Source organism: Drosophila kikkawai, chromosome 3R (genome assembly GCF_030179895.1).
Source record: "Drosophila kikkawai strain 14028-0561.14 chromosome 3R, DkikHiC1v2, whole genome shotgun sequence".
Taxonomy (NCBI): domain Eukaryota; kingdom Metazoa; phylum Arthropoda; class Insecta; order Diptera; family Drosophilidae; genus Drosophila; species Drosophila kikkawai.
Window position 1 is genome coordinate 7,839,226 of NC_091731.1, and position 20,573 is coordinate 7,859,798.

A 20,573-nucleotide genomic window follows, 5' to 3' on the forward strand; every position below is an offset into this window, starting at 1 on the left:
TTAAAATTTTGCATTTAGGATCCTATAAAGCTTGTCATATACATCAAATTTGCGTAAGTTATGTTCCAATGTTATTTTCGGAGGTCAATGGAATACAAACTACAGTTTTCCGGGCAAATTTGTTTCATTCATCGCCAAAAACATCGATTAGGTACTTATCGATATTTTGCGCATTGTTGTCTCAAAAAATTGTAATAATAAACCCGAAATATGAACAAGGATAATTCCAGCATGAATATGGACCCAAAACTGGCTCTGCGCCTGCTAGCCGAAGGCGCCGTTTTGGCCGTCGCCGGCGTTCCTGAGGGCACCGAATTCGGCATCGATTTGTGCGCCTACACCATCGGTCCGGACTTTCGAGGCGTCAAGATGATACCGCCCGGCGTCCACTATGTGTGGTGTGCCTCCCGTGGTCCCTATGGCGATGCAGCTCCACGGGTAGGCTTCGTTCATTTCTTTCACGCCAATGAGATCGTGGTGCGCGAATGGGACAACGAATTAGAGGAGCTCCGACCCCGCAAGATCGCCGCGCCAGAGCTGGAGCGCGAGCGGATCCGCAAGAATCTAGCGCAGCTGGAGCGTGTGCTCGCACCCTACGATTACCGCTATGTGGCGCAGTGGAAGGAGCTAACGGGCAGCGTGACAGAGCCCTGCGTGGAGCGATGTAGACCCGCCGAGGGCATCATTCGCACCAATATCGAACTGCAGTCATGTCCAGATGCAGAACGTCCCCGAGGCGGAGCGGGTGCGAGCAGCACTGGAAGGCGGAACACGGCCGCTCGATTATTGCTGGACGAGAGCGAGCTCTTGCCGGATCTGAAGCCCGTAGAGGGAACTGCGCCCCGCTTCAGTGACTTGCCCCTACGTGTTCCACAAAACGCCCTACCCGCCGACGTTTCTCGCCACGCCATGGACTGCATAGCTGCGGTGGATGAGCTGCTCACCAGCTTCGACTCCGCCGACGGTCTGATAGAGGAACTGCAACTGGCCTATGCCTTTTTCCTGGTCGGCTACTCCGTGGAGTCGCTCGCTCATTGGCGCAAGCTCCTCGGTCTGCTTGCGCACTCTGAAACGGCGGTAAGCAGACACAAACTCACGTATATGAAGTACAGCGAAGTGTTGGCCCACCAACTGCCACACCTGCCCGAGGAGCTAATGGTGCCCGGTCCTCACAATAGCGTTTTCAAGGATGTTCGAGAATTGCTGGTGAATCTGCATTCGGGTGGCCTAAGCGTAAGCGCCGAACGGCTGACGAAGCGGCTGGAAAAGAAGCTGGGCTGGTATTTCGAGGGTCTGCTGGACGAGAATCCCGAAGATCAGCCCGTAATCATCGATCTGGAAGCGGACAGCTAGGGAATGTGCGCTGAGCCAATGCTAACTTGTAACTCGTATATATTTATACAATAATAAATTAGAGTGTAACTGAAACAGTTTCTTTTAGCGTAATGAGTGCTGGGTGCGCAGATAAGTCCAGAGATCCCTGGCCGTCCGGATGCTGACCATGAACTGACACAATTTAGTTTCGATTAGACAAAGAATCAAGAACTTGGCACGCTTGTCCTTAAGCAGAGACTACAAAGAGGAAACGAAGTAGTTGGGCACCATGAAGAGTATGTACATGGCTGCAACAGAGTGTATTCACTTACCTCCTCGTTGTTCTCTGGACCATTCTCCACCACCGACCAGAGTTCCTCGGACTCCAGATATGCCCGCACCGTCATCGACCAGGCCTTGTAGTTGTCCAAACCTTTAAGCTTCTCAATTTGCAGCTGCAGTGCCATTTCCGAGACTCTCGAGCAACGTTTTGCAACTAAACCCTGGTTCGGCTCTGCATTGCCTCTTACAATTTCTTTCTCGACTGATTTTCAAATATAGATATGTCTAAGCATTTGTGTAAGGCTTTTCATAGTGCGCATCTGCTTGGGGAAAGACAATAGACCGACCACTAGACCCACTTTTTGTGGTTGCTTCTGGCCAATGCGAAAGTGTGCTGGCAAAATGACATTGAGCTTAAGTGGACACCTTTAGTTGACGCAGAAGTGCCGTTAGTCGTGATTGTGGTTTCGCTCAGTATTTTGTATTGGTAACTATCAAAAGAAACTGCATTTATTTTTACCTTAAAGCACAGCATAGGGGTGCTGTTGCATTAAATACGTTAAATGGTGGTATTTACTTATTTTGGTTTCGAAATTGTTTTTTTTTTTCGTTGCATACTTTTTGAGAGATTTAACTAGGCAATAATTAAAGGACATTACTATCTTTTCTTGGAATTTATCCCATCAGTTCAGTCTCACTGAAATCAAAATCAATGTCTTGAAACGCAACTAAGTAATAAGCATTACTCCATAAATATATGTAAGTAGACATGTGCATAAAACGGGATTCACTGTTTGATGATCATATAAAAGAGATTATAAATTTATAACTATTATGAAATCAAATCAATGAAAGTATGCATAAAAGCCTTCTGTGATTCAGTTTTATTGTCCATTTATATATAGTAAACTAATCAGTGGAATTGAAGTATCTATGATTGAAAAGTGTATAAATTTCCCTCTATTCCATATCTTTCGCTATTTTTGGCTTCCCTCCTCTACCGACCCCACCCGAAACTCAATTAATAATAAATTGAGATTCCCAATTGTTTGTTTTTGTTTTTTATGATTTTTATTTGAAATGAATACGAATGTCAGTTTTTTGCTGCTGTTTCCTTTTTTTTTTTTTGTTTTTTGTATTGCTGTTGTTGTTCTGTTCAAGAATGTTGCGCGGTTGTCGTTGCGGTTATTGTTGCTGCTGCTGATTTATGCTTTATTAACTTTCAGCACGGGTCTCTTCAGCGCCTGCGAATTGTTCCTCGTCTGTCATCTTGTTTACTCGCCTCCTTTATCGAAAAGAGGAGCACACGAAGGCAGGATGTGTTAAAGAAACTCGTGCAGAAATGTTCCCTTTTTGTTGTCATTCGTTAACACGCTAAATGAAAGGTGTTCGTTCTGCTATTGGGGTATTTCGTCGGTTCTTAGACTTTAAGCTAAATTAAATATTTCTCGTCTGTGTTGCGCGCCTTCAGTTCAGTTTCTGTCATTGGTGGAAAATGGGGGGGGGGAGAGAATTTTCTGTTTTATATGCCGAATTGAGGACTTTTTAAATTCGGGGATTTTCGGGTTGAAAAATTTGAAATCTCTACAAATTACATAAGTGGTAGGCATAGAAAATATACAAGTATATATGTATACAATATATATAAATTTATATATATATGTACTGTTGATTTTTTTCTTTATCGTTTTCGTTTTTCTTGTATTTTAGCAACTACAAATACTTTTCTATTATTATTAATATGTTTCTCTTGTTGCGCAATGTTAAGAGATGATGTGAAAAAATGTTTGCGATTGCGAATGGAAAACGTAAAACGAAACTCACTTATCGAAAGACTACAAGTTAACGAAAATACCGTTCGATTTGAAATTTAATTATGTCAAAAGATAGATGTGTGCGATGAGAGCAAGGAGACGGTGAGATAAATAAAAGATCTCTCGTTTGTGTGTCCGGTAGCGTTGGCTTCGATGAGGGCAAGAATGTGAGTGAGTGTGTTTGTGTTAGTCTTTGAACAATACACTTACATACATACAAATTTAAGCTTAAGAATTCGTTTTGAATTGTCGCTTAACTAACATTCCCTTTTCTCACTTTAAATAGTTTTTGTTTAGCTTTATTTCGGCCTTTCATTCTGTTTGTTTATTTCGGTTCCTGGTTTACTCGTTTTTATTCGTATTAAATTTAAATGAATTGCTGTATTTTTCCTTCCATTTTCGACTTTACGCTTTTGTTACCTTTATTTTGCGCTTATTAATTTTGTTTTCGTTATGTTTTATTTCTTTGTTTTCGTTTTTTATTATTGGCTTAAAATTAAAGTTGTATTTTAAGTGTTGCTGTTGTGTGACTTTTTCTGTTATTAGTTTAAAAATGAATGCATGCCAACTGGATGAAAATTTGCATTTTACTCGTGATTGTTTCTCAATTGTTTTGTTTGTTTTGCTTTTTGTGGTTTAAATGAAATTTATTTGTTATTTGTTGTTTGCTTCTCATAATTAAATATAATATTTATTTAAATATAATATAATGCTTGATTTCTCGAATGCAAAATTTTTAATTGTAGTAGAGTTTTTTTCGCTGTGTTCTTCTGGCCTACGAAGACGGAGGAGACAATGAAACAGACATGCGACTACTTATTTTCTCGCAGTGATCTTCCTTATACTGTCGCAGCAACTGCCACGCCCACCAAAATGACGCCCCAATTTTCGAAACATTTGGTTTTTGTGGTTTTTTCTTTCTTTTTCTGTGAGTTTTTGTGCTGTTTCGTTTTCCACTCTTGTTTATTGTTAAATGTTGTTGAATAATTGTTGGCTGCTGTTGCTGTTTCTTGTTTGTGTTTGATGATCCTGCCGCGTCTGCTACTACTGTTGTCTTGTATTGATTGCGGATGATGATGCCGTGTTGGTTCCAGTTTTTTGTTGCTGTTGTTTTGCTGTCGTGTTGTTGTTGTATGCATATATATTATATGGTATTATATTTACTTTAGAAGGTATATAATGTGTTTTTTCAATGGAAGGGCGGGGGGTTACTTAAATTACGACACATCCTGATCCTCAACATCCTGAATTTCTGCTTTGGGCTCGCCATCACCTGCGTTGGGGTCTACTTCTTAGTATAATAGTAATCATTTAGAACTTAATAGATTTAGACTGTGTTATAGATAACTTACCTTCTGCCTGCATATCGGACGTCCATAATGTGAGATTGTCCCGCAGCAGCTGCATGATGAGTGTCGAGTCTTTGTAGCTCTCTTCGCTCAGCGTATCCAACTCTGCAATGGCATCGTCGAAAGCGGCTTTCGCCAATCGGCAAGCGCGATCCGGCGAGTTGAGGATCTCATAGTAGAACACCTGTACGGCAGAGATTTGGGCCAAAGATAAGAAAAAATCCAAATCTAAGTCAATCCCCACTCACCGAGAAGTTCAATGCCAATCCCAAGCGAATGGGGTGTGTTGGTGGCAGATCGTTCATGGCAATATCACTGGCCGCCTTGTAGGCAATCAGCGAATTCTCCGCCGCGTCCTTGCGATCCGAACCGGTGGCAAACTCGGCCAGATAGCGGTGATAGTCGCCCTTCATCTTATAGTAGAATACTTTGCTTTCGCCGGATGTGGCGCATGGAATGAGGTGCTTCTCCAGCACATTCAGTATATCCGAGCAGATGTCGCGCAGCTCCTTCTCCACTTGGCCTCGATAAGTTTTGATCATTTCCAGCTTCTCCTCGGCTCCCTTATTTTCCTCCTTCTGTTCAATTGAAGTTATAATGCGCCACGATGCGCGTCGTGCTCCAATCACATTCTTGTACGCCACCGACAGCAGGTTGCGCTCTTCGACAGTTAGCTCGACATCCATTGAGGCGACCTTCTTCATGGCCTCCACCATTTCTGCAGACGGCATACAGAAGAGTACGGAATAGGTAGTAAGTACAAATTTAGAATGTTAGTAAAAGCTATTAAACAAAAACGAATTGCTGACGCTTCCCAAGGAACAACGAAAAGATCTATTCCGCTAAAATGAATAATCAAATGTTATGCTCAGAAGTCCAAACGCTTTTTAGCGAACATTACAATATCTTTAAAAAAAATATACAATTTTTTATTTTACTGAATTAAAAAGACATAATTATATAGGCTGCAATTTAATTTTCAATTTATTTATTGGTAGATATAATTATGTACATTTAATCAATTTTTAGTAATTGTCGCCTGGATTACCCTCAGATCTAATTAAGGACTAGCCTTTGTATATTCCCATTTTCTTATCGGTGCGACACGCCCAATCCATGATAATATATGTGTATAATTCATGCAGCCGCCGCGTAACTTCTTCATATGGTCTGGGCGTTGCGTTTTATACGCCCGATTTAACCGATTCTGTCATTACGCCGCGGATACTCCCCCCACCGCCTACCACCCACACCCAACAACAATCAGCCGGTGCTCCGATAACGGTGCCCGGCAGTGTTGCACACATTTTTTATACTAACTGGCATCATCAGCCTAAAAAAGCGCGTCATGAATCACATGCACAGATGCAAAGCAACTACTTGGTGTGTACATTGTGTTGATAACAGACAATACACAACAAATCACAGCTAAACGAGAAAGGAAGTTAGGAAAGTAAAGGCCATTGGATCATTACGAATCGATTCATTTTGGTCCAACTAATAGAAATACTAACAGGAGACATATAAGACATGTATATGAATCAGGGATCGTAAAAAATGATTATTTGTATTTTTCAAATATAAAAATCAATTTATTTTTTCTATTTTCTTCACAAATAATCATTAGATTTGAGTAAAAATATACAATTTTCACATTTTTTTTACCTGTAAATTACGGATGATGGAAATATGGGAATAAGAAAGTTTGAAAAAAGCAATAAAATTTATGAATCTGAGGGCATTTTATTTAAGCAAAAAAAAAAAAATTATCATATATAATTTTTTATAATTTTTATTTTTATCAAAAATATTTTTATTTTAAATATTTTGTTGTACTCAAATCAGGCCAGGTCCTTACCCGTTCCGACATAAATAGTAGTGAGAATAGTCGGAAGACTATCTGCTGAGTTTTATTCAGATAGCTTCTAAACTGAGGGACTAGTTTGCGTTGAAACGGATATACGGGGACATGGCTAAACAGATATGTATACTTAATAGGGTCCGAAAAAGACTCCTTTACTGCGTTGCAAAGATCTGACTGTAATTATAATACCCTGCAAGGGTATACAAATATTGTAATTGCAGCGTTCCTCATAATTTTTGCAGGTTTCCATTTGGCTCGTCCGCTTGCTTGCTCGCAATTGAGCCCAGTCAGCTGCTGACGTATTTCGCGCACAAACACACTGTATAATCCTATATATGAGCATCAAAGCGTCATGATTCATTCGTGCGTATATTTTGGGGTTGAAATAACTAATATACTATAATTAATTAAATATATTCTGAACAAAAACAAATACCTTTCATTACATCTAATTTTATATACTATATTTACAGTTTTACAGTTACAGTCTTAGATTCACATCTAGATCGTCTCGGCTATTGATGCTGATCAAGAATATATATATTTTATAGGGTCGGGAATGACTACTTCACTGCGTTGCAAAACTTCTGACTAAAATCACTATACCCTGCAAGGGTATAAGAAAAAATAAGGGGGATCAGCAGAAGGCGAAGGATGTAAGTTGTTCAATGTGGGGATATTTTGAACCCCACCAAGAACCAGCTTTAAGTATAGGACGTGTTGCTTACAATTAGGTACTTCCACTACCAAATATAAGACATGCGCGCAAGTCGAATCTCCAAATATTATACCGAAAATCGATATGGCCACGACACAATATAACAAATCAACGAACTCGAGACGTTCAAACGGCTCGCAAAGCAGTGGTCAATAAATTCAAAGATGTAGTAATATTTTTATAGTAAATATTAAAAAATTGTCAGTATTTCAGACTCGATAGTAATGAATATTTATTTTCCAATAATAATAATTGTTAAATGGGTGCTAAGGTATTTATTTATTTTTCCGTAATTTTTTTTTTATTTTAACGGCTCAATATCTTAAGAATATTGTGTCTAAGTTTTACATCGATCATAGCTAAATCGACGAAGTTATGCAGAGTTGAACGAAGGTCGTTTGGTGATCAATGTAAGAGCATCAAAAAGTTTAAATCGTCCAAAATCGGGGTTTTGACTTCAGACTAATAAAAATGCAAGAAAGAAATGTAAAAATAAGAACGCCACGGTAGTACCTCGGGACACTTAACTAATGAATTATAGTTTTTTAATATCTGATCTATTTGTGGGCAGTTAGGATGTACCCCGAAAACCAACATTTTTTGAGGGGACTCGAGAGATTCTCTATTACTCGTAGAGCTGTCATTATTTTTTATACAAAAATTTAGAACAAATTGTTCAAATGTTGTGTTATTATATGGTTTTTTAATTCATTAAGTTAACTTTAGTTGTTTCGTCACAAAATTTTTATGAAAAGAGGGTAGTTTTGCACCAAAGTAAATATTTATTATAAATCCCTTTTAAGCATTAAGTCAATGCATATAAGGTGAAAAAACGTTATTGTGTCTTTTCTAATTAAAACTATTATTTCTATTAACAGTGATTTTGGCAGGTAGTTGCGTAAATATAGTTTCATAATATTCGGGCTTTCGCTCGAATAATTTGGAAAACAATATCTTTACTGATATTTCCCTGAAGATTGCTACAGAAGATTGATTGATAGAAGATTGAACCGCCAAAGCCTACCCAAACTACCCACAAAAAAAAAAAACAAACAAAAAAAGTCACGCAAGCTACAATAAAAGATTTAGGCGAAATAGGGACTAAAAGGTTATGAATGTAGCAAGAGTTGCACACTGCCTCCCCAATTCGTCGCCCACCCTTATCAAAACCGCTTGGGAGTGTGTGTATGGGTGTGTCTTGCGTTTGTATGCGTGACGTAAGGGCAGCACTGAAAAAACATGCGCACATACCGTTACAGTAGGAAAAATGTGTAATTATACAAAGGGAAAACTAACAACAGAGAATGGCCATTTAAATACGCCAGCAATTTGAATACAGAATAAGAGAAACAAACAAAACACACCTATCCTATCTATCGCCCCCAATTTTCCAGTGCTCATCTATCAACCTTATGTACGCTCTTTTTTTCGCATATTGACGACATTGACGGGAACGAACATCAACGGAAAAAAGCAGTGCACGACCTCGAAAAAAAATCTAGATAGAACGCGGCGAGTGAGAGGGAGAAAGAGACGCAGAGGAGGCGGAGGAGCAGTGCGGTGCGGGAGCAGCACCTGAGAAAGCACACTTAAAGGCTGACGTTAATGTGTATATAAAAGGGAGGGGGCTCTGACAGGGGGCGAGGCAAGTTCAGATTGGGGCGCAGACATAGCCGGCTGGCGGCATTAGCCTGCTAGTGTGTGCGTGTGCTCTCCCCCGATCACACTGGTATAGGTGCTCCAGCATTGAGCGCCGCAACAGTCCAAGTGCGACAAGGCCAACGCCAAGTGCTCCATGCATACACACATACACAGAGGCAACGCCAGGCAGGCGAAAATAAGAAGACAAACATGTGATACAGACACGAATATCCCAGTATGCGTCTGTGTGCGAGCCGTGGCTGCTAATAGTTGATTGACTTCTTTGCGGCTAGAACAGCAGCAAAAACGGCAACGTCGAAGAAGAGACGCCGCCCGTTAATGTTGTCAGTTTTGCAGACAATTATCCATAGTATTGTTGCAATTACAGCCGCCTAATATATGGCAAAAAAAGCACTCATTGTTTGTTAACTTTTCCAGGCACTGTGCCGCCGCGACGCCGACACTCTAGTTATCTCGTTTTAACGCATGCAGCGGCAATCAGAAATTGTTAAGCGCGCGCTTTTTGCAAACGCCGAAATTCGCTGCCAACCGTTGATCAGTTCCCCTTCCGGCTCTTTCCGCTTTGCATTTCGAGGCATTTTTTTAATTAATTGGAGTATTTTTAATTAAAAATAAGCAGCAACAATAAAAGCTCCCGGCGTACACTCATCCGCATACACACAGGCACACATACATACATGCGCGTGAGCATGAGTAATGCGAGAGCAACAGAATTTTTTTTTTTGCACTGACAGAGTTGCCAACTGGCTGGAGAGCCCAAAGTTAAGAAAAATATTAAAACTAGCCGCAACTAATTTGCATAAATAACCAATTACGAAAAAGCCAGAAAGAAAGAGGAGAGAGAACAGGGAGGCCGGCGACAACTCTGAGACACAATCGATTCATTCATCGATTTTTCGCAACGCCGTCGCCGCTGCTGCGCATGAAAAGCACATTTCGTCGGACAAAAAAGAAAGAAATAAAGGGGGGAAGGGTCACAGAGAGGGCGGCCTTACATTCCAACCCCATTGATTTTGGGTGTGGAGCTGCAGAATACCACAAACTTTAATATAGTTAATCCACAAAACTACGCCGATTCCTTCTAGAAATTTACGCCTTGACAACACCTAATAGAGGAAACGCTACAGCTACAAACAGCCCTTAGCAACATGGAGGAAAAGGAAAATGTTGGCCGCGCAGCCCTCGCTCGCAACGCTAAATACACAAAATTTTATTTTACCCCTGCCCCCGACCGGTAATACTATTCCAGAAAAAACTATTTGGCCCACCTTGCTGTAAATTATAATACGCAATTAGGTTTCTTTCTCTTTTCGCGAAAACCACGCGAATTTTTGCCGGTAAAAATCAGGTTTTACATTTTTTTCTTCTCTCTGTCCGCCACCGTCATCGTCTGTCTTCTGCCATTCGCTCTGCTTCTTCATCGCTCTGCTCTCGGCGTTCGTTTTCGCAGAAATACTACTCATCGACGGCGACGCTGCGTCGCTTCTACTTCTGCCGCTGCACCTACACAAGCAAATATTGAAAATTTCCATCTTTTTCTCAATTTTCCATTAGCGACTTTTCGTCGGCCATCAATTGGCGAAGTTTTGACGCAAAAGCAGACATTTTGGGGCGATTTTTTCAGCGACCACGCGACGACGCAACGGATCTGAGCGGACCCCTCCCCAAACGTTGGCGCTCCTCTGACGAAAAAATTTTCCCTACTCAATTTTCAACATTTTTTTTCGTCTACTCACCGTCGTACCGCTCGGCCTGTTCGGCCAACTTGGCCTTGTACACATTGTTCTCGCGCTCAGTCATTGTGTTGTTGAAGCCTTTTCGGTTAAATTAATCCACAGAAAAAATTATTTAAATGCTCCCGGTACGTGCGGCGTCGATTTTGCTTGCTGCTTCCTGCCTTTTGCCTTTGATTCGTCGCCTTCTTTTTCTCTACTTCTCCTAGAGCTGGGCAAAACCCGCCCGAAATTATCGATATATCGAGTATTTGGTTTAACCACTATCGTTTTTTGTTGTTTTAGTTTCGATAGCAAGCGAGTGCATTAAATTTTAATTTAAATTTAAAATTAAATGTATGCTGTTTACAAGCTTCAATACATACAACACAATACATTTCCAAGGGAAATTGTGAACATAAATTTGTATATCTTAAAGGCGTCTTACTATCCACTTTATCGTTAGCTATCAATTAATTTATAGGGCACTCTTAAATTTGTTTTCTTTATGGAATAATGGAATAGAAAAGTTTCAAAGTTACAGGTATTATTCATTAAATATCTTGTTATTTACCGCGTAAAAAAACTAAATTTCGATAATATCGACAATTTTTTTTTCCAGCATAGGCCGTTAAAGTGTGACCAGTTGCTGTGTAGAAGGAAATCCGCTCTTTCGAAAGAATTTTTTACATTAAGCCGGCGGGCACATTATCACCTATTTACATTTATTACTGAACTGCGGATTTTATTTTGAAAACTTTACTAACAAAAATATAGAGTAACACAGGGGAGCCTAGCACCTTATCGAGTTTATATTAGTGTGTATGTTGCGGTTATTAATGCTGCGGCCAAACCAAACGTCCACGTGATAAAAACTAAAAAAACACATAATGGAAAAAATGTTAGTAAAGTAAGGTGCCAGCTTAGTAGCAGGTGCCAAAATGAGTCTCAACCTGGGTGGATGGATCCACAGCTTCACTGTGGCGGACGCTCAGGAGCATAAGGGCGGCTACACCATCTACAAGATTACGTCGATTGTGAGTTTAATGGGAGATTTGAGGAAGTAGAACGGACTCACCTGCAAAGTCTTGGTCTTTCACAGGTTTTCCCGCGATCGGTGCCGCAAGCCCTTACCTGTCTGGTTGTGTGGAAGCGTTTCCACGACGTCAAGCGACTACACCGTGAGTTGAGCCGGCGACACAAGAGCCTCCAGTTGCCGGGTAAGTTGCCCGTTCCCACGGACAGCAGCTACTTTAAGCGCTTCGATGCAGTTGTGATTCAACGCCGCAAGGAGTATATACTGACGCTGCTCGACTTTGCCGCCCTGCATCCGGCGTTGTACAAGTGCGCCATTTTTACGCAGTTCTTCCAGGAGACGCCCTCTCCTAATGGCTCGCCGCTTAAGAAGCTTTATGTAGAACGATCCTTGCGGCTGGAGACGGCGGGCGCAGACAGCAGTTGCAGCGGAGGATTAGGCAGTAGTGTCGATTCTAGGAGTAGAGGGGGAGCAATTGCGGACATCTGCGATAAACTCGATTTGCCCTACGACCCACATGACGCAGGCGGCATTACGCCTCTGGATCCTCGCTGCGATAAGGAGCAGCCGTCGCCGGCCGACTACGGTGAGCCGGATGAAAAAGAAACTAAAACCGACGCGGAATCCAAGCTGGTTGAGGAGGCATCGACGAAGCGGGATTATTTACGTCTTCTCACGCCCATGGCCTCGATCGAAAGCGAAGACAGCGACTACATTTACGAGGCGGCTCTGGAATTTAGCCACGCCGTCCAAGCGGAGGTCAATTTAAACTACGTCGAAGCCTACGAGCGGTACAAACACGGCGTGGATCTCCTTCTCAAAGGGGCCAAACAGGATGCGAACGAGGAGCGAAGGTTTATTGCCAAAGCGAAGATAGCCAAATATTTAGCGCGGGCGGAAGAGATTCATGCCAACTTCCTAGGCAGCAACTGTCCCATAAAAAAGCTGGAGTTCCAGCTCTCGCTAGACATGACGGACGGCGAGAATGTGACTCAGCTGGAATGCCCTTGGAACCAATTGGCAAGATACAAGGTATTGCATATACTCGAGGAGCGCGTGATGCAGGTGCAGTGTGTGACGAAGCCACAGCAACCGGCAACCATTATGAAGGGCATCGAAAAGCCGGCCAGTAACTCGCTAACCCAGAGCATCTTTCTGCCCCAAGAAGTGCCTTATATGGTTAAACTGCTTGCGTATTTCCAGTCGGATCAGAAGATCTTTCTACTGCTAAGACAGGCAGAGGGCGGTAGGCTCTACGATTACCTGCAGAGCTACACGCCCACAAGCAGCAAATGTGTCGATTACGCGGAGCTCTTTCCGGCGGAGCAAGAGGAAAGGCAGGAACCCCTTACTGCGGAAAGCGATGTCAGCGATCTGGTGCGTAGCTCTCAGCAATTGCTCAAATCCGTCTCCAATACACTGAGCAACCTCCAAGCTGGCCTTGTCACGCATAGAAAACGGGGGGCGTACTTGGACGGTGTAGCCCGAAACAAGCCCATTCCGGAGCAGTGTCTACGACAATGGGCTTGCGAGCTTGCAATCGCTATCCACAGTTTGCATGGAAAAGGTGTAATACTGCGGGATCTGCACATGGCCAACATATTGCTGGGCGACAAGGGCCAACTGCTGCTCACATATTTCTATCAGAACGAGGGAATCAGCTCGGATGACAACTATGTGCACAAGGCTTTAAGTTTGGAGGCGTTAGCGAATCACTTCGTAGCCCCAGAGCGACCATTGACCTTTCGCTCCGACTGGTGGAGTTATGGCGTCGTGCTCTATCAACTCCTACTGGGGGTGGTGAGTGGATACGATTTTGAGGAGTCTTGAAGAATCTTGTTTTAATATATTATTTTATTTGTAGCCTTACAAGACGACACACCCCGGCCAACTAGAGCTCTATGGTTGTGTGCAGTATCCCACAGAACCTTTAGAGATATCCGATCATGCGACAGACCTGCTGGAACAGCTGCTGCAACTAACTCCTGAGTTGCGGTTGGATTACGAGCAAATACGAGAGCATCCCTTCTTTAAGGGCATAAATTGGCAACAGGTTGGGGAGGAGGGAACTAATCCTACGTAATGGCTTTTTCTTTGACTTGAGTTTTTTTGTTTTCAGAATGAATGCAGAATTACATACATCAATTGAGGACGATACACTATTATATTGTCCTTTCCAAAACAGAAAACCATTTTTTTCTGAGTTAATTTTCGAAATATTTAAAACAAGAATCTGAACTTTCTGTATTTTCTTAGATCACCCCGTATTTCATAGTTTTTGTGATAACAAAGTCGTCAAGGGAATTGTCCCAAGCGTAGCTGCTTTTTATGTTTGTTTTTATACCCTTGCAGGGTATTATAATTTCAGTCAGAAGTTTGCAACGCAGTGAAGGAGACATTTCCGACCCTATAAAGTATATATATTCTTGATCAGAATCAACAGACGAGTCGATCTGGCCATGTCCGTCTGTCCGTCTGTCCGTCTGTCCGTCCGTCTGTCCGTCCGTCTGTCCGTCCGTCTGTCCGTCCGTCTGTCCGTCCGTCTGTCCGTCCGTCTGTCCGTTTCTACGCAAACTAGTCCCTCTGTTTTAATGCTATTCGAATGAAACTTTGCATATAGTCTTCTATATACTCTCACTGCTATATATGTCGGAACGGGCCGGATCGGACGACTATATCATATAGCTGCCATACAAATGTTCGATAAATTTTTAGAAATTATAACTTGGCTGTTTTTCAACATTTTTGCACCATTTTATGGCATTTTTGTATTATTTCAGAATTTCGATAAAAATTTCATGAAAATCGGACGACTATATCATATAGCTGCCATAGGAACGATCGGGAAATTAATAGGAAAATAATTATAACTTTATTGTTTTTCAACGAATTTTAATCTACTCTGAGATATAAGCTTATTTTATTATTCTAGAATTTTGGTATAAATTTCATAAAAATCGGACAACTATATCATATACATAGCTGCCATAGAAGCGATCGGTAGATGTAGAGAAAATGTAAAGCTGGGAATGTAAAACTGTAACCGTCAAAATGTAAACATAATAAGTATAGGTAAAATGTAATGAAATAATATCTGCAAGGGTATACAAACTTCGGCGTGCCGAAGTTAGCTTCCTTTCTTGTTTTTTTTTTTGTTTTTGTTTTGTTTTGTATATTGTTTTGTTCATTACGCTCGATTGTTATTGGTAAAAAATACAATTTATTAGATGTCTATTATATACACTTCCAAAATGACCTAGAGAGTATTCATTGCTTAAAAATATAATTATAATTTTAAACTAGCTTTAAACGTAGGTAAACAAACACTTTCAATCCAATATACAAATGGTGGTGAGGATAAATTAGTTTGTAATATTTCTTTGTGAAGCCAAAGGGAGCTAAATATACAATGTAGAAAATAACCAATTTATTGTCTAAATACACAACAGTATATGGGAGGCTTAGATTAGCATTGGGTTAACTCTATAACTAAGTTTTTATTTGTGAACGGCGGAGGACCTTAGCTGGCAAGCCAGTACCTGATCGTCTCACCGATTAATAAGGCACATTTGGAATGCATTTTGGTGGCTTGGGCTCGCCCATTTGGCTGGTTGGGGAGCCCGTGAACCTTTTTAACTAATTTATACTTAGGCTGAAACAAAAACCTCGTTAAGTTTTGGCAAGACTTGTTGATTCTGTTGTTGTTGCAACATGCATAACTAAACCTAAAAGGAACCCATAACATTATGAAAGACTGTCTGTGGAACCGGACAATAAGAGAATCACCACAAATGCCGTTGAAGAGAGGGAATTCAGTCGAAGATGTAAGTAGTTGGCATTCCACGATTTGAACTAAAATCTGGATCAGATCCCACCTCCTCAATTTGGCAGATGATGTTATCTACAGAAATCAACAATAATATTTCTAAAGTATTTTGTAACCTCTCACTTTTTGAGTAGTATTGGTGGTGTAACCCCCTAATTCTTGGCGTATGACTATATTTCTGGAGCCGCCCAGATTTAGCCCTGGGAAATCCAGATTGAAATGCTGCACACTCCACGCTCCCGTTTAAAATGGCCTCCGGAAATGGCGGACGCCTGGCGTGGGGGGCGTGGCCCAGCGGCGATGAGGCTGGTGCTGCTGCTGGTGACGCCGGTGTGTGAGCATTTCCCTTAGTGCAAAAAAGGCGGCAGGACGTAGCTCTGTGCCTGTTGCTGCTCCTCGCTCTTGATCACAACCTGCAAGCCGCCGCTGTCGTTGTCATCACTGCTGGTTCCGCCTGCCCCGCTGCCGCCGCCTCCTGTCCCTCCCGCGGCAGCCGCCGAGGTCACATAGTGCTGCGGTTGGGCCTCTACCAGGTGACAGCTGGCTCCGGGACTCAGCTCCAGGCCCGCTCCGCTTTGGTGGCACTGCAGGTGGACGTACTTGGCTTCTTCGCCACTTAGATATTTACTGCCGTTAAGTTGCTGCTGAGCCTGCTGTTGATGCTGTTGGTGGGCATGGACGGTAACCAAAGTGCCATCGGGCAATTGCTGCTGCTGGGCGGTCTGTAGCTCGGCCGGCTGGTAGCTTCCGCCATTGGCCACCGCCTCCTCTGCATTGCCACCCACGGAACCGGAGGTGGCGCTCATCTCCATGCGTGTGGGACTGCCGTATTCATAGTGCCGCATCGGGAAAAGTTGGCTCTCGTGAACGTAGGCGCCATACTGGCCGGAGTAGGTGCCATACGGACTGGCCGCCGGCGAAAGCAGGCTGAACTGGGGAGTTAGCTCGTAAGGTGTCTGGTAACTGGTCCAGCTGTCCATGCTGCCCGGTGGCGTCACCGTTGTCGTCTGAGGATAGCTTGTGAACGGCGGCGCGAGCGTCCCGGGATTGAGTGTCGCCGTTGGCGGCGTGCTCGTCTTGATGTAGCCCGTTTTTCGTGGCGGCTCGTGCTTGCGCCACTTGGCCCTTCGATTCTGAAACCACACCTGTACACGGGACTCGCTTAGGTTCAGTTTGATGGCCAGTTCCTCGCGCGCGAACACATCCGGGTAGGGGGCACGTTCAAAGGCCCGTTCCAGTTCCTCCAACTGGTAAGCAGTAAATGTGGTTCTGAAATATAAAATTAAATAAAAAAACAAATATGATTAGCTAAAAGGTTTGGTTTTCCCACAAATGTATACCCTAGCAGAGTATTTAAATGTTGCAAATCTTATGGAAATCACAATTAAATATGTTGTAATAATTCGCAGAATATATGTTGTTAAAATTATTGAATGGTATTAAAGATGTCTCATTTCAATTGATTCATTTATTAATGCTGATTTTATTGTAAAATCAATATTAAGAGAAGCAAGGTGTCTTAATACGATTAAATCAACCCGATTATATCAAAATCATTCGCTAGTTTAACTAAAAATGAACAGTTCCTGCATTTGAAAATGTAATCTACAGAACATATTTATCAATAATGATCAACCCTCCAGATTGTGTGTCTTACACCAAGTGACTTTATCCATTTCCTTACTAGTAATTACTCATACGCCCCGTGGCTTCGTACCATAAATAAATGATATTATTGCCTTGGTGCACATAACTTCATTGATTTCCCGTCGTTAAATTAATTGGCAGTAAGAAGCCATTGCGATTGCTCACCTCGTTTTCTTCTTCTTGATGCCATTGGGATCGCCCTTCTTCTTGCCACCGCTGCCGTCTTTTTTGGGGGTAGCTGTCGTCACGCCGCCCGCTGTTCCAGCCGCCCCCTGGCCACCATTGGTGGGGGCCGAGGAGGTGCTGCCGCCATTAGGTGTCCCACCACCAACACCACCGTTGAGTACCGCCACTGAGCTGTCGGGAGGACTGACTCCAGCACCAACCACCGTCTCCATTTGTCCGCACATCTCGTCTTGCTTTTTGAGCTTGCCCGCCGTGGCTCCGCTGTTGATCATGACTGGCGAGGAGTCCTGCAGCAGGCCGTCGCTGCCATCCAGGTGATCCAAATGGTGCGGACTGCCACCGTACAGGTGCTGCAGTTGCTGCTGCTGCGGCTCATAGTGATCCTTGGGCGATGTAGAGTAATCCATCTTGCCATTCAGCGGATGGTAGTCCAGAATGCCTACCAGCTGCTGCTGCTGCTGGGTGGCTTGCTTGTGGAGCAGGATGCCATTGTGGCTGGGCGGTGGTGTAACTGCATAGTGCTGATGGTGGTGCGGCTGCTGGTGATTCTGGTGCTGCTCCACGAGCTTTTGTGAAGCCGTGATATACTCATACTTTTGGCTTGGCGAATAGCAGCCCATCTTGTTCACAAAGTCCAGCTTGGGCACGTAGCTGGGTGATCCTCCGCCACCCGTTCCTGCTGCTCCTCCTCCACCTCCATTTGGCAGGATTGTGTTGCAGTCCGGCAGTCGTTGCTGCTGCTGCGGGTGCTGTTGTTGCTGGCTGCATAGCTCGTGGACACTGCCCAACATAGCGGGATGCATGGACGTCGTCGTGGGCAGCAGTGGCTTGGCGCCCAAAGGATTCAACGGACCGCCGCCAAACTCCCCGAAGATGGGATCGTCGAAGCTATCGTGCTCCATTCTAGCTGTAGATGCACAATTTACACTAGCACCACGCACCGTACACAAATGTTAGCTTTGATTTGATTATAATTTTAATTAATTATTCGCTTTGCTTTCGCTTCACTTTGCAACTTTAAATGGTTTAGGTTTGTCTTCTCGTTTTTCAAATCAGTTAATTGTCTTTCACGAAAACATGTTCTCGTGCTGTTCTTGTTTTATTAATTAATTATTTTTTCGATTTTGGGATTTTCAATTTACACTTCTTGGCAACTTGCTGCTCTCCGTCCGAATCCCTGGGCTTAATTGACGCGGCAACTGGCGATGATTGCCCTTTTATACCGGCGCAGGCGGCAGCACAGCAGCAGCACCGGCAGCGACCAATCGCTGTCCACCAATGGCGGCTGTAGCAGTGGCGCAAGCGGGATGGCGCGTTGCCTCTAGCTGGATTGTGCGTTTCATGCTGGCGCGTGTGAATCGTTTGCCTCGCGGGATTTCGGGGTGTGGTTTCCCTCTGTTACCCTCACTGGGTCTAGCTGCCTGCCACCAGTTTCTGGTTACGTCCTCGGATCCGGAATGCTTGCTACCAGCAGAAGATTCCGCGTTTCTCTGGGAACGACTGAAGAAAGCGTCCGAGTTTAGGGTCCTGGGAGCACGTGCACGTCGTACAAGTTCACGGATTTTCAGAAGACGATTTTGAATAAGGTTTCTCTTGAGATTGATGCCCGTTATTAGTGCAGATTCGAGCAAAAATTATAAAAATTATTAAGTGTAAGACCCATTTATCATACCCTTTTAATGCGTATTATGCTTTTAGTCAGTTTGCAACGCAGTGAAGGAAACTTATGTTCAGGTAGGTACTTACATATGTATCGGAGGTCTGACTATCCTTTGCTATCATTTGATGTCTATCACGGGCCATGTCTTACCAATCAGAATCGAATGATTTTTGCCTGTACCATACATACATATATGTAGATTTTTAATGTTTAGCTTGCCAGTGGCCATGTGTATACAGTTTGCCTTGTCCAAAAGGAAATAGCCAGTCAGTGGCTATGTATCCCGATGTCTGGGAACCCATATTAAGCAAATAGAGAGCTAGTTAGCCATCTCTTGAAGAGACCTGCAGTTTATCGAGACAGCTTGGCTGTCATTATTAATATGTATTGATTTGTCTGGTCTTAATGGCAAATTCTTAAGGCAGGGAGTTACAGTATGTCGGGACAGATCGTACCAAAATATCTTGAAACTACCATACAAACAATTTTCGGGCAATTTTTTAGGGAAAAAGGTGTAGCCTCCCAGACACGTTTACAATAATCCAAATGGAAGGTTTAGTGCATAGGGAACGAGGTAAGCCCCAAGCCCCCAAAAGAGCAGAGGTCAAATTGTAGCCAACCAAATGTATTTATCTTTCGACCAAGGGCTTGTGTGAACAGGTTTTTGGGTACGTCATAAAAATATATAATATAAAATAAAAAAAGTAATCTATCAAAATTAATTTTCAAATTTAAAAATAAAAGGTATTTGTCAATTTTAAATTTGTCCCTTTGACAGCCCCAGTTTAAAATGTATCTCAATTTCACTTATATTTAAGCTCTGCTTCGTAAAGGGCTATACCGATCATGTTCACGGTATCATCGGCAAAAAACTCACCTACATCTTCACACATGTTGGGCTAACAATTATCCTTTGACTTTTTACCAACGCCCCGAGGAGTAATGTGGTTCCAACCCTCTGAATGGCTAGCTTGGCACGCTTGCGACCGTCTTCTGCCACTTCTGTCTGCTGTTCCCACAGCGCGTGTCACCCTCCCAAAGACTGGCTTGTTCCAGGAGATGCGTGTGACCTTTTGGCCAAATGCTGGTACTTTGATCGCTGCGAGCCCGAGACCTCGACTTAGTCGGGGTCTAAGTTATGCCTCAATTGGGTAAAGGCAACGATTTCATGGGACATTTGAATGGGGAGGTGGGTAGGATGCGAAATCATGTGGGTTAAGGAAGTCAAGGAACCCTCTTGGAAAAGGGAACAAATACACATTATATAGAATGTATATTTAGATATTGAGATTGGTGGATGTTGAAAGTTGCATTAATATTATTAATATAAAATTTCCTATTTATTTTCCGATTGTTCTTCTGACAGTGACAACAATACTATATCTTAATGTAATAATTAATAAACAAATAAAGTCGTTATTTAAAATCCATAAAAAATTACAATGTATAAAAAGCAGGGCACGTAATTATTATAAGTAAAAAAATAAAAATCAACGATTAATG

At 42.7% G+C, this 20,573-nt stretch overlaps 5 protein-coding genes across 9 annotated transcripts; 2 read left to right on the top strand and 3 right to left on the bottom strand.

The window, feature by feature from the left end:
• Positions 1-117: 117 nt before the first annotated feature.
• LOC108083189 (protein AAR2 homolog) lies at positions 118-1,353 on the top strand. The gene has a single exon (XM_017178890.3). The coding sequence runs from the start codon at positions 211-213 to the stop codon at positions 1,351-1,353; it is 1,143 nt and encodes a 380-aa protein (XP_017034379.1). The 5' UTR covers positions 118-210.
• Positions 1,354-1,374: 21 nt separating this feature from the next.
• On the bottom strand, positions 1,375-1,781 carry LOC108083190 (uncharacterized). Its single transcript, XM_017178892.3, has 2 exons — positions 1,647-1,781; positions 1,375-1,572 (listed from the first exon to the last, which is right to left on the bottom strand). Exons 1-2 carry the CDS (start codon positions 1,779-1,781, stop codon positions 1,438-1,440), a joined length of 270 nt encoding a protein of 89 aa, XP_017034381.1. The 3' UTR covers positions 1,375-1,437.
• A 2,525-nt stretch (positions 1,782-4,306) lies between these two features.
• On the bottom strand, positions 4,307-10,935 carry 14-3-3epsilon (tyrosine 3-monooxygenase/tryptophan 5-monooxygenase activation protein epsilon). Of its 4 annotated transcripts, none has more exons than XM_017178889.3 (4): positions 10,740-10,935; positions 5,008-5,477; positions 4,763-4,943; positions 4,307-4,683 (listed from the first exon to the last, which is right to left on the bottom strand). In XM_017178889.3, the coding sequence occupies exons 1-4, from the start codon at positions 10,801-10,803 to the stop codon at positions 4,628-4,630; spliced, it is 771 nt and encodes a 256-aa protein (XP_017034378.1). In that variant the 5' UTR covers positions 10,804-10,935; the 3' UTR covers positions 4,307-4,627. The 4 variants fall into 4 exon arrangements, with proteins under 4 accessions (XP_017034378.1, XP_017034377.1, XP_017034376.1 ...); XM_017178888.3 differs by having other exon boundaries at positions 4,307-4,695; XM_017178887.3 differs by having other exon boundaries at positions 4,307-4,698; positions 10,740-10,934.
• Positions 10,936-11,426: 491 nt separating this feature from the next.
• On the top strand, positions 11,427-15,173 carry LOC108083186 (ribosomal protein S6 kinase-like 1). Of its 2 annotated transcripts, XM_017178885.3 has the most exons (4): positions 11,428-11,752; positions 11,818-13,551; positions 13,616-13,804; positions 13,871-15,173. In XM_017178885.3, the coding sequence occupies exons 1-4, from the start codon at positions 11,657-11,659 to the stop codon at positions 13,898-13,900; spliced, it is 2,049 nt and encodes a 682-aa protein (XP_017034374.1). In that variant the 5' UTR covers positions 11,428-11,656; the 3' UTR covers positions 13,901-15,173. The 2 variants fall into 2 exon arrangements, with proteins under 2 accessions (XP_017034373.1, XP_017034374.1); XM_017178884.3 differs by having other exon boundaries at positions 11,427-11,752; positions 13,616-15,173.
• On the bottom strand, positions 15,143-18,576 carry repo (reversed polarity). The gene is made up of 2 exons (XM_017178919.3): positions 17,390-18,576; positions 15,143-16,846 (listed from the first exon to the last, which is right to left on the bottom strand). The coding sequence occupies exons 1-2, from the start codon at positions 18,310-18,312 to the stop codon at positions 15,925-15,927; spliced, it is 1,845 nt and encodes a 614-aa protein (XP_017034408.1). The 5' UTR covers positions 18,313-18,576; the 3' UTR covers positions 15,143-15,924.
• Between the last annotated feature and the right edge of the window lie 1,997 nt (positions 18,577-20,573).

What these genes read in the sequence shown, in the direction of transcription:
- repo (XM_017178919.3), bottom strand. Translation starts at nt 18,312, where the DNA reads ATGGAGCACGATAGCTTCGACGATCCCATCTTCGGGGAGTTTGGCGGC. An exon ending in ATCAAGAAGAAGAAAACGAG is followed by an intron (nt 16,847 to 17,389) that starts GTGAGCAATCGC and finishes TTTATATTTCAG; the next exon opens with AACCACATTTACTGCTTACC.
- LOC108083190 (XM_017178892.3), bottom strand. Translation starts at nt 1,781, where the DNA reads ATGGCACTGCAGCTGCAAATTGAGAAGCTTAAAGGTTTGGACAACTAC. An exon ending in GTCCAGAGAACAACGAGGAG is followed by an intron (nt 1,573 to 1,646) that starts GTAAGTGAATAC and finishes TCCTCTTTGTAG; the next exon opens with TCTCTGCTTAAGGACAAGCG.
- LOC108083189 (XM_017178890.3), top strand. Translation starts at nt 211, where the DNA reads ATGAACAAGGATAATTCCAGCATGAATATGGACCCAAAACTGGCTCTG.
- 14-3-3epsilon (XM_017178886.3), bottom strand. Translation starts at nt 10,803, where the DNA reads ATGACTGAGCGCGAGAACAATGTGTACAAGGCCAAGTTGGCCGAACAG. An exon ending in ACAGGCCGAGCGGTACGACG is followed by an intron (nt 5,478 to 10,739) that starts GTGAGTAGACGA and finishes TGCCGTCTGCAG; the next exon opens with AAATGGTGGAGGCCATGAAG. An exon ending in GATTGGCATTGAACTTCTCG is followed by an intron (nt 4,944 to 5,007) that starts GTGAGTGGGGAT and finishes TCTGCCGTACAG; the next exon opens with GTGTTCTACTATGAGATCCT.
- LOC108083186 (XM_017178884.3), top strand. Translation starts at nt 11,657, where the DNA reads ATGAGTCTCAACCTGGGTGGATGGATCCACAGCTTCACTGTGGCGGAC. An exon ending in TCTACAAGATTACGTCGATT is followed by an intron (nt 11,753 to 11,817) that starts GTGAGTTTAATG and finishes GGTCTTTCACAG; the next exon opens with GTTTTCCCGCGATCGGTGCC. An exon ending in ATCAACTCCTACTGGGGGTG is followed by an intron (nt 13,552 to 13,615) that starts GTGAGTGGATAC and finishes TTTTATTTGTAG; the next exon opens with CCTTACAAGACGACACACCC.